Source organism: Lepisma saccharinum, chromosome 14 (genome assembly GCF_977018435.1).
Source record: "Lepisma saccharinum chromosome 14, izLepSacc3.1, whole genome shotgun sequence".
In the NCBI taxonomy this organism is placed as follows: Eukaryota; Metazoa; Arthropoda; class Insecta; order Zygentoma; family Lepismatidae; genus Lepisma; species Lepisma saccharinum.
The window spans coordinates 69,276,515-69,289,842 of NC_139242.1; the positions used below are offsets into that span (position 1 = coordinate 69,276,515).

General features: G+C 37.4%; 1 protein-coding gene across 1 annotated transcript in view; it reads right to left on the minus strand.

Annotated features, from left to right (window-relative positions):
• LOC145998995 (lysosomal alpha-glucosidase-like) overlaps window positions 1-13,249 on the minus strand; it is a 53,126-nt gene extending 39,877 nt beyond the window's left edge. The window contains exons 1-5 of the mRNA XM_083135848.1: window positions 12,104-13,249; window positions 9,902-10,050; window positions 5,835-6,009; window positions 3,650-3,740; window positions 1,431-1,599 (exon numbers count right to left, since the gene is read on the minus strand). Coding sequence (XP_082991974.1) covers window positions 1,431-1,599; window positions 3,650-3,740; window positions 5,835-6,009; window positions 9,902-10,050; window positions 12,104-12,988 — 1,469 coding nt within the window. The 5' untranslated portion in view covers window positions 12,989-13,249. The remainder of the gene's footprint in view (window positions 1-1,430; window positions 1,600-3,649; window positions 3,741-5,834; window positions 6,010-9,901; window positions 10,051-12,103) is intronic.
• Between the last annotated feature and the right edge of the window lie 79 nt (window positions 13,250-13,328).

Consider the following 13,328-nt stretch of genomic DNA (forward strand, 5'->3'; position numbering starts at 1 on the left):
ATCAGAGAAAATATTGAACATTTATCTATGTTGGACTATCAAGATGGAATGTACGTATAATGCAGAAAAATGTAAAATCTAGAAACATAAAATCAGGGTTGCACTGTACAAAATTTCAGAAAACAAACAAAAAAATAAATAAATAAGCTTTAATTTTCAGGAAAAGAAATTATAATATCTACGGTATAAGTACATTTGTATTTACAAAATATAAATGTGAAATAAGAAAAAAATCCTGGAGCAATTGATTCAGAGGGATAGCAATATTAATGAAGTTCTAAGTCTGCACAAATAAGACTAGCCGAGACTGGACCTACAGTTTAAAGTGGGATCCAATCCACTATATGCCTCCACCAGGAATTCATCCTGGGACCTTTGATTACCGCGTTACCATTACGCCAAAGTGGGGGCCCGACCAAAGTTTAAGATTGGAATTGTGTCACTTTGGAACAACAAAATGACACAATTCTGAACAAAAAGGGTCCTACGTAGATTTTCAGCGAAAAATGCAGGCTCGGCCAGTATTTGAACCTGGGTCTCTCCATGGCATTGCTCTACCACTGAGCTACCGAGCCGGCCTGGCTTCGCCTGATTTTTTGCTGGCGCTGTTTTACCTGTAAAATCATCTCTGCAAGTGCTACTGCTACTGCATTTTTCGCTGAAAATCTATGTAGTACATCTCCTGTGTGTGCCTAATGTAATAAAAAGTGTCCTGTTTTTTTAATAACAGTGCAGGTAAGGTATTGAATCTATAAACAATGTAAATCAAGCCCAAAGAATAATCACAGCATTCAGATTTAGTATATATTCCAGCTGAACAGTCATGTCATGTAGCATCACCATTAACATGCATCACGGACATTTGCTTATGATGCAAATATTTTCATAACATGCAGGATGCCCACCAGTTACTCCAAAAGACCCTTTACATAATCAATACTTTCTTTCCATGATGCATTACTTAATGACTCAGCTACAAGGCAGAGTCATTTTTCACCCATTTTAATAAAGTTTGTTTCCACACTCCAAGTAAATCAGGGTAATGTGGTTTACAAGTTAATAACGTTGAGTTGATTCTAATGACTTATGCTTCAGAAATTTTGAAACGTAGCGTAATTTGAATACATGGATTGCCTTTGCCCTTCCACTTCCACTCAAGAACATGCGCTTGTTGCATTTGCTTCAAAATATTACTTAATCTTCTAGAACAACAATAAGAGGTTCTTCTGGGAACATTTGCAATTTGCATTGATATTAATTGTTACATGTAATTTATGTAAAAAGTAATGAAAGAAGTACAAATATGTTCAAAATAAGAATCTTCAATGTACACAATGAAGACTGAGCTGACTGCACAAAATACTAATAATGTTCACTACTTTATATATTAGACCTTCCGGTCGTCTTTCCCCTTTAAATGTTTCACCTACCTGCATAAATGAAAACCCAATCCCCAATATGGTGGCATATAAGGTTTCCCAATGATGTCCGTATACTGCTGAACAACTTTCTGTGGGGATGGACCAAGGAAGAAGTAAAAGTCCAGCACTCCTCCTATGGCACGGAATGTGATGGCAGGAGCAGGTTGGAGAATGACATCTGAAAAACAGATGAATCACTGTGAGCCTTTGATGTGGTACAAGGTGCCCTTTGACAAGCACATCTTCTTTCATTCTGATACTTTTAATATTAGGCAATCAAACACTGTCAAATACACACGTCCTATGTATGTTCCTGTATCAATTCATGTTCACTTCTTGCTATTGTAATATATTAATACTAATTATTATATTAATACTCTTCATGCAACTTTATAAGCACAATCATATGAATAATATTACTTCTACGAAATTTGTCCAGGGAATAAACAAAACTGAATTTCACATAGAGTCTCTTAAGACTGTATTAATCAATTAATTTAAAACCACGTACATTATTAAAAAAAATAATAATAAGATGACCGAATCATTTTCTCTTTGTGCAAAAAACATGAAATAAGCAGTTTCACTTTTTTGGTATTTAAATTATGTTAGTCAAATTCAAACAATTTTTATTGACTATTATTTATTTATTACTTGATCTCAAAGAAAATTATGTATCAATGTGGCTAATAAACAACAAACAAAAATGTAGTCTGTTAATATTTATGTACAAGACCAAAAGTGTTAAATAAAACATCACCTTTCCTGGAGAAGTTGTTCTATTAACTTAGCACAAAACTAATTTAATAGCCAGTCTGTGCACATGTAACGAAATACAAACAATAATATGTAATTTGAGGTGGAAATCACACCTCATCCAACATGTACAATAATCTGAACACAACGACGTCTGTATGCTGCACAAATGTAGCAATTCTATTCCCTCTCAAGGAAAACTCAACACAGGCCAGATTTACATTTAGAATACAGAAATTAAACCTACCGAATGCAGCAATGAATAATACACGTAACTGTTCTCATGTATTGACATATATTTTATTAAGCCCAGTATGCACATGATATGCATTGACAAATATTTTTTTATATCTCTAAAACTATTCATTATTAATTCATCCAGTTTACCACAGCATCATGGCAATCTTATAACTTTTCCTAAATGAACGCAGGTATACTACTGGCATAGAAATAATGTTTACATGGGCCAACAAGGGATACAAATGCAAAATAAATAAGTACAACTAAGATGTACAAATTGACGCAGGAACATGACGACTTCAAACTGAAGAAGTGTTTTTTGAGGAGGGAGCATGTTTGGGATGGGAGGGAGGATACCTTGCTTGCCTCTCCCCAAGAAAAAAAATTCTGTGGATGTCCATGAATGCTCAATGACCAATGCTACTTGACCTAGGAATGTTATATCTGAGTTGTCAGATTTAACCCACAAGGGTAAATATTTTAAAAAGTTAAGCACTTCAACCAATGCATAACAAATGTTGCAGTTAGACCGACCTGCTATACATTTGGACAGTAACTGAATACTGCCTTGATGTTTGCTACATTTGAGACCTGCACTTGAAAATTCACTTGACACGCAATGACACTTGGAGGCGATAAAGTTCACCTGCATGCTTTTGTTATTGTTTTGTTTGATTGATATATTGATTTCTTATATATTATATATTTATTATATTACTTTCCTGCCACTTTTGGCTAATCACAAAGATGAGGATGAATTACGATATGATGAAACAGATAAAGGGACAATCACAAAAACATATGGACCGCAGAGAACATAAGCCCCACAAAAGGATGGGACTCATTTTGTTAAAGAGTCCAGATGCGAGAGCATTGTGAGTCTTCAAAATGCAGTCCAGGGTGTACTATGTGGAGGTGAGGTCGACATTTGGGTGTGCTTACACCCATGTTTGCATAAGTCCAGTCTATGCTCAGAAAGGCTAACCTGAACTCTACAGTTCAATGTGGAACCTTAAGCACTCCGCAATGTGCCTCCACTGGGAATTACACTGATTACAAGGAGACAGTGTTAACCACTATGCTATCAGCGAGGCTTCAGTAGAATGTAACAAATCAATTTTAGGAATACATTATAAAGATGAACCTCAAATTTTCATTTTCAATAAGTTAGTAACATTCTATTCCAACCACTCACACATCTTGTAGAAGAAACTGAAATCAGGGTAACTTACCCATTGCATTGCTATTCAAAAGAAATACTCCATGGCTGTATCCAGATTTCTCCATCATTAAGTAGAATGGATGGCTTCCATACAAGTTCACCTGGATCAACAGAATAAATTTAATGTAACTGTATCCACGTGATGAAACAAACATTTACTAACACACCAGAAGAAAATATTAATGAGCATACTAGCACCATCTGTTAAGCAAAACTTGAAGCACAGACAAGAATGGCATTACTTTGGACAATGCCTTCAAGGTATAGTGATTTCAATCAAATACAAATAATAAAGAAAATTCCAAAACAGGTTATGTTTCTGAGAGTAATAATTTTGTTAAATGGTGGTTCTGATTTTGTATTCAGTTTTTTCCTTAATTCGGTGATTTAACATTGGTTTGTTACCTCTATATATTAATCATAACAGTAACAATAACCCAACTGTAATGAAGTACAGTACATGACTTGAGACCTTATTCGCATTTGTGTTCATGACGAAAAACATTGTTACCAGAAGGGGATTATACTGGTACATATAAAATGATAATGTGCTCAATGTATTTTTACATGTAGTAGGTTTCAAAATAATGTAAAGGTAAAGTAAAAAAAGGTAAAGTGCTCCCCTGTGCTTAGCACCATGCCATAAAGGCGTATAGGAGGTGTGGGGGTAACGCCTCACACTTTCTTGATCCCGTCGTGAGTGGGGGTGTTATGATCAGCACCACGCCCCTGATCGCCTTTACCCCCCAGGGTTTCCCCCCAGTACCCATGTTATTTGACGCTGGGTGGGCACCAGGGCCGCTTCTAACGTTAGAAAAGTTCCCGAATTTGAACCGGCCACGGATCGAACCCAGTACCTTTAGCATGGTAGTCAGATGCGTTACCAACTGAGCCACCATGGCCACTACTAGTGGAACTAGTATTTTTACATGATTTTTGGCTGTTCTCGTAAATTTCATAAACTTGTATGCATATATAGTGAAGAACATCATGAAAATCAGCCAATCTCAAATGTTTTTTGGCTTTCTAGACAACTACCTATTTCTTCTTTTCAAGTAGTTCCCCAGTTACCCTCACAATGCTAGGTGGACACTGTAATTTGGGAACTTATCAGGAAACAAACTGTTTAACTCACACAAAAATCAAGAACTATGGTTTCCATAAAAGTGGATGTAAATCTAACGTAAAAATTTTCAGTCTGTTGTCCTTTTTATGACCATTAATTTTGCCATGAAGAGACAAAATGCCTCATGTTTATAAATCAGGATTTAACTTGAATCAAGGTTTTTTGACAAGCATTTTTGTTAACAAGGCTATTTTTAAAAAGTCTCAAAGTTATTATCTTTTGATTAATCTGACAATTCTGTCACTCAGGTTCTGTAGAAACTACAAGAGTTTAAGATTTCTTTTATCTCTTTAATGCTGAATACAGCTTGTATTCTAGAAACTCAAATTTTGGGGAAAATTAACATAAAAAGTGAGAAAACTAACAGTTTTGCAAAAATTAAACACAAAAAATTCCAGGTCCCTACACATGACTATGTTGTTAAATGCATATTGCAGTATTTTTTTTAAAAAAAATTGTTAAATAAAACTCGCTTGTCTCAATTACATGCATAGATTATTGCAAGTGATAATATTGAAAATGAAACACACATATCCTTTACACTTGAGACAGAAACACTTTTTTTTCTTTTATTTATAATGTCACTTGTTGTATTTTAAGTGATTGATGTGGAAATGAAAGATTATATGCATTTTATGGGATTAGTTCTTACCAAAATTCTCAATAAGTTTCATTTGGTTTGGAAAGTGACAAAATTTGTTGTTCATGTGAAAATCAGGATATTTCTATAGTTATTACATTTTGGATCCTACAGTCAAAATAACTGTCCTTGCAGTATTGCTGTTCCTGTGTACAATTATGTAAAATCACAAAACCCAGCAATTTGAACTTTTGAAAATTTGTATTAAAAAAATCAATTGTGTCACTGTCAAATGAAAGGATAGCTTGTGCCCTCATTGGGTTATTAATCCAGAACTTTCATTAGTCAGGTATTAAAACATTGATGTGGAAAGTGTTATGTTCTTTAATGTATGCATAGCTTGAGAACCATACAACAATGGAGCAGATACATAAATCTCACGCATCATCCTATCAGAAAATTCCATACCATACCAAGATGTATACTCACTCTCTCTTTGGGCGGAGAATCATGATTGAACATAGTAAATCTTTCCCAGTTGGTGCTCAACATGAGAGAGGATCTGTGCTCTCCAAGGCCATATATGAAACTGGAGGGAAGCAGTGCCGACATCTGCAGGAACTGATCAGAACATATGAAACCACCTACATCCTGGGTATTGAACCTGAAAGTATATTTTTAATTTAGCTACAATTAATGCAATTTGTTGACAAAAATAACTCAATTCCTTATTCATATAAAATTACAAATCATTCACCTTCAAGTCCCTACTCATGACAGATTGAAGTAAATTTACTACGGAGGTATGTGGCCGGAGCATGATGCTGATCACATCACCTCAAAAATAGCTGAGATCGAGAATGTGTGGGGCCCTACGCCCACATCCCTTAACCTTTTGTTGCCCGATCATCTCGATCGAGATGCTCTCAGGTAACCCTTGGGTGCCCGATCGTCTCGATCGAGAAGATTTGTTAAGATTGTAGTTTTTACGTTATAACTTCACTATTTTTGGCTAGAATCCCGATTTTCTTTTTTCATATTGTTGTTAACACATGTATTTAACAGAAATGATTGTTGCACGTTTTTTCATGAAAATGGCGGGAAAAAGAAGACTTCATTTTTGCATCTTTTTTCAAGGGAAAAGTTTTGCCGACAAAGAAAGGCCAGCTTTGTTGTTCTAAAGCAATGTGTTTCCCTTACCCCTGGAAACTGCATTCGAAGGAAGTTTGTTTATCGGTACCCGAGGTCAAAAGGAATGTCTTCCGAAATCCGAGATGAGCTGGAGGAGATGGATACAGACTCCCATTGGGATGAAGATTGATTGATTGATTTAGTTTATTTTACTTCCAGTTTTGTGCCTCTTGGCTAATTTGCAAAGATGGGGATGAGTGATGAAATGATAAAATTGATGAATGGGCATTCACAAACAACCAAGCCTGACCCTCTGATATATCATCAGAATGTGATTCTGATGATGTCACAAAGATTTTCTCCTGCTCCATCTGACAGGCAACCCCCTCCCCAAATGGGTAGGACTGCTCCCAACCCCCGACCTTTCCTAGGACAGACTGGACTGAAGGCTCGACACAATGACAATGCATCCTCTCCTTTGGACTTTCTTGCACTGACTTTCTCCGAAGAAATCTTCCAGCACCTGGTGACTGAGACCTACAGGTACTACCAGCAATATATCACAAAGAACCTAACGAGAAAGCCCGAACGTGACGTAACCATTGACGAAATGAAGACTTTCGTTGGTTTGACAATAGTGATGGGACATGACCGCAGAACACATTGGCGAGACAACTAGTCCACAAAACCCCACCGTTACACACAGTTTTACGAACAACAGATGTCACGTAACTTGCTCAGATTCCTACACTTTGAGGACAATACGAAGAACACCTCCCCCAAGATCCCAATTATGATAGGCTGTGGAAGATGAGGTTTGTCTTTGACAAGATCAATGAGCTTAGCTCTAAATGCTACTATCCTACAGAGCATTTAGCAGTTGATGAAGCTATGGTCTTGTACAAAGAGAAAGTCATCTTCAAACAGTATATTCCAAAGAAACACAAGAGGTTTGCAATCAAGATCTACAAACTCTGTGATTCTTTGTGATATACATATGATGACCGTATATCTGGGCAAGGTCAAAGACAGAGTGACTGCCACGACATCTGCGACGCTCGGTTTAGTTGTAGCGTTGATGGAGAAGGTGAAGGGAGTTGGTCATAAATTATTTATGGACAACTACTTCTCTTCTCCAGAGCTATTTGATGATCTCGCAACAAGAAGTATATATTGCTGTGGGACCTTCAATCCCGACGAAAAGGCCTCCCACCCCACATTTCGAAGACTGACTTGAAGCTGAAGAAAGGAGACTTACGTATTCGGGTGAAGAATGACTTGACTGTCATATGTTGGAAAGACACGAGAGAGGTGTACGTGTTAACGAACATACATCAGTCACCAGCTGAGGGAAATTTCTGCTATGGCCATGGCAACGTACTCAACGTATGCGAATACAATAGCCACATTGGTTACGTTAACACGGCCGACCGCATGACTAATTCCTAAATTGTGCAACGAGAGACCATGAAGTGGACTGTCAAGCTCTTCTTCCACCTTCTCGACCAATGTATCCTGAACGCCTTCCTGTTCTTCAAGTCATTTCATCAGAACATGAGGCACTTTGGGTTCTGTGAGATGTTGACTAAGTCTTTTGGGGACCAGGGCGGGCCAGGCACTCAATCTCCAGCTCCCCAAGCTGCGGCACAACCCAGTCCATCAGTCAACAGGCGGTACGAGGTTCGTGGCTTTTGTCACTTCCCCACCATGGTACGAGAATAGCGGAGATGCGTACAGTGCGGGCCACAAAAAACCACGAGGAAATAGATGCCACTGTATTACCTGTAAGGTACCCCTGTGTCTGGAGCTATGTTTTATGGAGTACCACCAGTAAGGCATCATGGCTCCAGACCAAGCTTGAGAACTGGAGCAGCAAAGATAAGTACAAAAAAAAACCTTCTTATTTGTACTCCTCTTCCTATTTTTTTTACAAACTGACATGCATGCGATGATTTCCATGTGCATGTTGACCTTTTCATGTCCTTTTTTTTGGGGTGGGGGGCAATTTTTTTAAAAAAATGATATTTTGGCAGATTCCCCCTCCCCCTCCATATATACGCTGAATGTGCATTAATTTTATATCGTCTGAATCTGTGATTCATTCTGCGTACAACAGTATATCATTTATCTCTCTAGAGCAATTAGCCTCTGAGCTATAGTCATTTCAATGTAACCCTGCATTTTGCTGAAATTCGAAACTTGAGACAGTGGTATGCAGGCCTTTCGTTTTGAGGGTACAACTCGCACTACATTGGTCATATGATAATGATGCAAATATTTTTCTGTTTCTTACATGCCAGCGATAATTTCTATAAGCATGTTGACCTTTTCATGTCCTCTTTTTCGTGGTAAGGGGGGGGGGAGGGGGCAGGGAAGGAAACCCCAATTTTTTTTTAAAAAAAAATGATTTTTTGGCTGAATGTGCATAAATTTCATATATCGTCTGAATCTGTGATTCATTCCACGTAAAATGGTATATCATTCATCTCTCTAGGGCAATTAGCTGAAATCCGAAACTTGAGACAGTGGCATGCAGACCCTTCGTTTCGGGGGTACAACTCGTGTTACATTGGTCATATGATAATGATGCAAATATTTTTCTGTTTCTTACATGCCAGCGATAATTTATATGTGCATGTTGACCTTTTCATGTCCTTTTTTGGGGGGGAACCCAATTTCTTTTTTTAAAACATGATTTTTGGGGGATTCCCCCCCTCCATATATACGCCGAACATGCATACATTTTACATTGCCTGAATCTGCGATTCATTCCCCGTACAACGGTATATCATTCATCTCTCTAGGGCAATTAGCCTCTGAGCTACAGTCATTTCAAGGTAACGCTGCATTTTGAAGCTTGAATCAGTGGCATGCTGACCATTCCTTTTGGGGGTACAACTCTCGTTACATTGGTCATACGATAATAATGCAAATATTTTTGTGTTCCTTACATGCCAGCGATAATTTCCATGTGCATGTCGACACTGTCATGTACGTTTTTCTTTGGGGAGGGGGAAATACCCATTCCTTTCCGAAATTTAGGGGGTTCTGCCCTCCCCCCACCACATATATGCCAAATTTGCATAAATTGTATATAGTCTGAATCTCTGGTTCATTCCGCGTACAACGGTATATCATTCATCTCTCTAGGGCAATTAGCCTCCGATCTACACTCTCTGCATTTTGCTCAAAATCGGCTCGGGCACCAAGTGGGTTAACTATGAAAATGTCCTTGGGCTCCAAAAGGTTAAATATGCCTTTACGGCTTAGTGCAATATGCACAGGGAACTTAACTTTAATTTTTATTTGCTCATTATAAGCATATAAACATAACAGAAACAGAACTATCAATGACTATCAACAGTACAATCTTTACTAAAGTACTTTGCAGCTTAACCCTGAAAAATTACAAAAAGCACACTTACAATATCTCCTGGTTCTTCTTCCTTATCACTTTGAACCCCAGCTTCTTCTCATCCACAACCACCTGATAATCTCGGAGAGGAGGAGCATGCTGAATGGATGGAACTTCTGGGTACGGAGGTTCAAATCGCTTATGAAGCGGATCATATATCTGAAGAAAAAAAAAGCCACATGACCAAATTGATTTTCTACTTTCAAAGCATTATTTTTGTTTTCTGCTTGTCAAATTCTAACTTTCAATTTAAAATGCTTCAGACGGCAATGACTTATGTAGGGCAAAGATTTCTAGTTCCATATTTTTTTTATTTTTCTTTTTATGTATGCTAGTTAGAGATCTTTTGTCTTTCATGTTTCACCCCTCTACTGAAATTTTATCTCAGTTATTTGTGCTTTCCGCATGCTGGAACTAATTTTATATTACACAAAACATCAAAATGTGTCTATTAAAAATAAATTTCAACGTAATTCTTGGGAGAAGGGGGTACGGTGGGTAAACGGCCCCAAACAGAAAGCACTTTCCGAGGAGAAAACATCAATATTTGCAGGCAGTTTATTGTAGAACTGGGGCAACCTGTAGAATAGATTTGTTGTTTGAAGTCCACTTTATGCACAGAAAGGCTAATCGGGACTGGACCTACAGTTTAAAGTGGGATCCGAACCACTTGTACCTCCACTAGGTACCGAACCCGGGACCCCTTGATTACAAGGCAACGACGCTACCACTGCGCCATCGGGGAGGCCCGCCTGTAGAATAGAGAATGCTGTATAAGAGAAAGTCTAGTGGTAAGGTTGTGGAACAACTGAGTGTTTTGGGTCGATCGAGAGGGCAGTCTGAAGTTGAATTCTGATCTTTCTTTGAAGTTCAGTTTTTAATCTACGATAACACCTAGATCTTCTTGGGTCGCAACTGTAGTAATATAATTGTTTTCGAGAACATAATGTCAGGGTATTTTGTTCATTTTTAAAGAAACTGTTAGGGAGGAACATTTACATAGTACATCCAGAATGTTTTATATTTTCACTGGAAGAAAAGTTACTGAAACTATTATAGTTTCATTAACACACTCAACAAACATTTCCATAGTAGGTTCATGTAAACAGTATCATAAATAGAAAAATGTATATTTACATATAATTTTTAATTTACTTTAATCAAACTGTTCAAATATTTTACAAGACCATTTACCAAAAAAAGTCTTTCTATAAAAAAGATATGGCATGAGTTTACAATACCGGACCACTCTCAAATTTCTATAAAATTTCGCCTACTTACTAATTTCGGTGTCCTGATGACGTAACTGTAGTTCATATTTGGCGGTCGCTTGTTAAAATTGTACATTTACGTCTAGAAATTGTAAAATAACCTTGCGATTTACCACGCTGATACACAGCAATTCGGAACCATCTTTCTTTCGCAATTCGTTAATGGACTTCCTTTATGCACAACAATCTTGCTGACGTAAGACGAGGAATGCCTACGAGGTTAGGTTAGGCCTGTTAGGTTAGGTTCCATTAGCATAAATACAAAGAAAAATTAATATTTTAGCTACGAGAACTATGCCTTGTCTTGCCTGTTGATTTCTTCATGTTGGGAAAATGGCGTCTTCCGTGGAGCTTTTGTTCTTATCGTAGGGTTACGTTACGTTAAGAAAACATAGTTTATTTCGTTTTTTTCTCGATTTCCATACTTGACCGCCAATTATTACATGCAGATTCGTGTTTAGGAGTTCACAATTAGTGAGTAGACGACATTTTATAGAAATTGGAGAGTGGTCCGGTATTGTAAACTCGTTCCAAAGATATACCTATATGTGTGGTGCCAAAAACCATACAACCAACTTTAGGAATTTCTTTGTTAAAAAAAATACGACAAAAAAATCAGATTAAAATTAAAAATCATCAAAAAATATTTTTTTAAAATAAAAATCATAATTTTTATCCACCCTGCCTTCCTATACATGTATTTTCTCTTTAGCGCCACAGGCTCCTACCACGGTGTTTGTAAGAAATGATACCGCAAAATCTGAAACTTAGGCCTCATTGTTTCTCCTTACTATGAGGTCTACATTAGATATTCTGTTATGTATTCATACCTTGGTAATAGTAACAAATACACAAAGTTGCATTGAAATCTGAATCATTTGGTGTCATGGACCAAGTGATTTGGCAAGGAAACAGTCTGAAATAATTACAAATGAACTCACCTTCACATGCAAACGCTCCTGTGTTTCAAATACAATATCCATCTTCAAAAGTTGTATATCATCAGGGTAAACTGATTTGAAAGTTCTTTTTAAATATGCACTAAGACCAAATGTAGTCTTCGACACATTTAAGTACTTGTAGCCACCATATCCTGATGGATAGAAGCAATATGGCACATTAATCTGAGATCTCTCGTTTACTGCAGGGAAGTCCTGAAATATATTTTTCTTCCACATTTTTAACTTTGGAGCCCAACAACATCCCCTAGCTTCACATGATTCCTGGCTTGGATTATTTTCAGGGTGGCAATCGAATTTCGAAGAATCAGGTATAGCCTTACACTCTTGCAAGCTAGGTATGGCCGGATTACTTAGTATAGTCTGTTTCCTGACCTCTGCATCAGTGCGTAATTTAGCTAAGTGTAAAATGTTATTACCAGCATCAATTGTATTTTTGTGCAAATAACTTTTCACGGCAGTACTGGAATCTTCTTCTAATCGTGGATTTGAATGACTGTGATCTATCACAATTTTCTTCATTTCATCGGAGGGCCAGTGTGAATTGAGCAAATCAAAACAATGTAAAAGATATACGACAGGCAGGACTACGAAAACAACGAATAGCATCAATATAACCAGAACTGTCGCACAATTTGGACGAGGACATTTCGATTGTACTATTTCTTCCTCATATTCGCATTCACTGGACTGATTAGATTGTGTATTGGAACTATTCAATTCTGCTCCACACGTATCTGTCAAAATTGCACCCATATCCCGCTCTATTTGTGACTCATTGCAAAACGAATCAAATTTAGGCTCCCTGTTTCTGGCATCCCGAAAGTTTTTAACTTTCTGTAGGAGGTTTTTCACTCTTCCTTGCATTCTGAATATTAAGTACGCTATCCTCACCAGGCAAGCTACCTCTGCTAAAATCTCAACGAGCAAATACACGCTTCAGGAATAAAACTTGAACCCAGCATTAAATGACCGCTACTCAGTAAACAATGTTCAACATGGCAGAGTTATCTGTTTCTCTTGGGAGGTAGAAAAGCATCACTATTCACTTAACGCAATAATATCAATATCCATATTATTCCCAAAATTTACCCGTTGATGTACACACAAAAACCACAGATTACTACAAAAACTATTATTATCGGACTTTGGCACAGACTAACGCCCAATTCATTGCACTGATTGTAACTTAAATGTTAACCTTTGG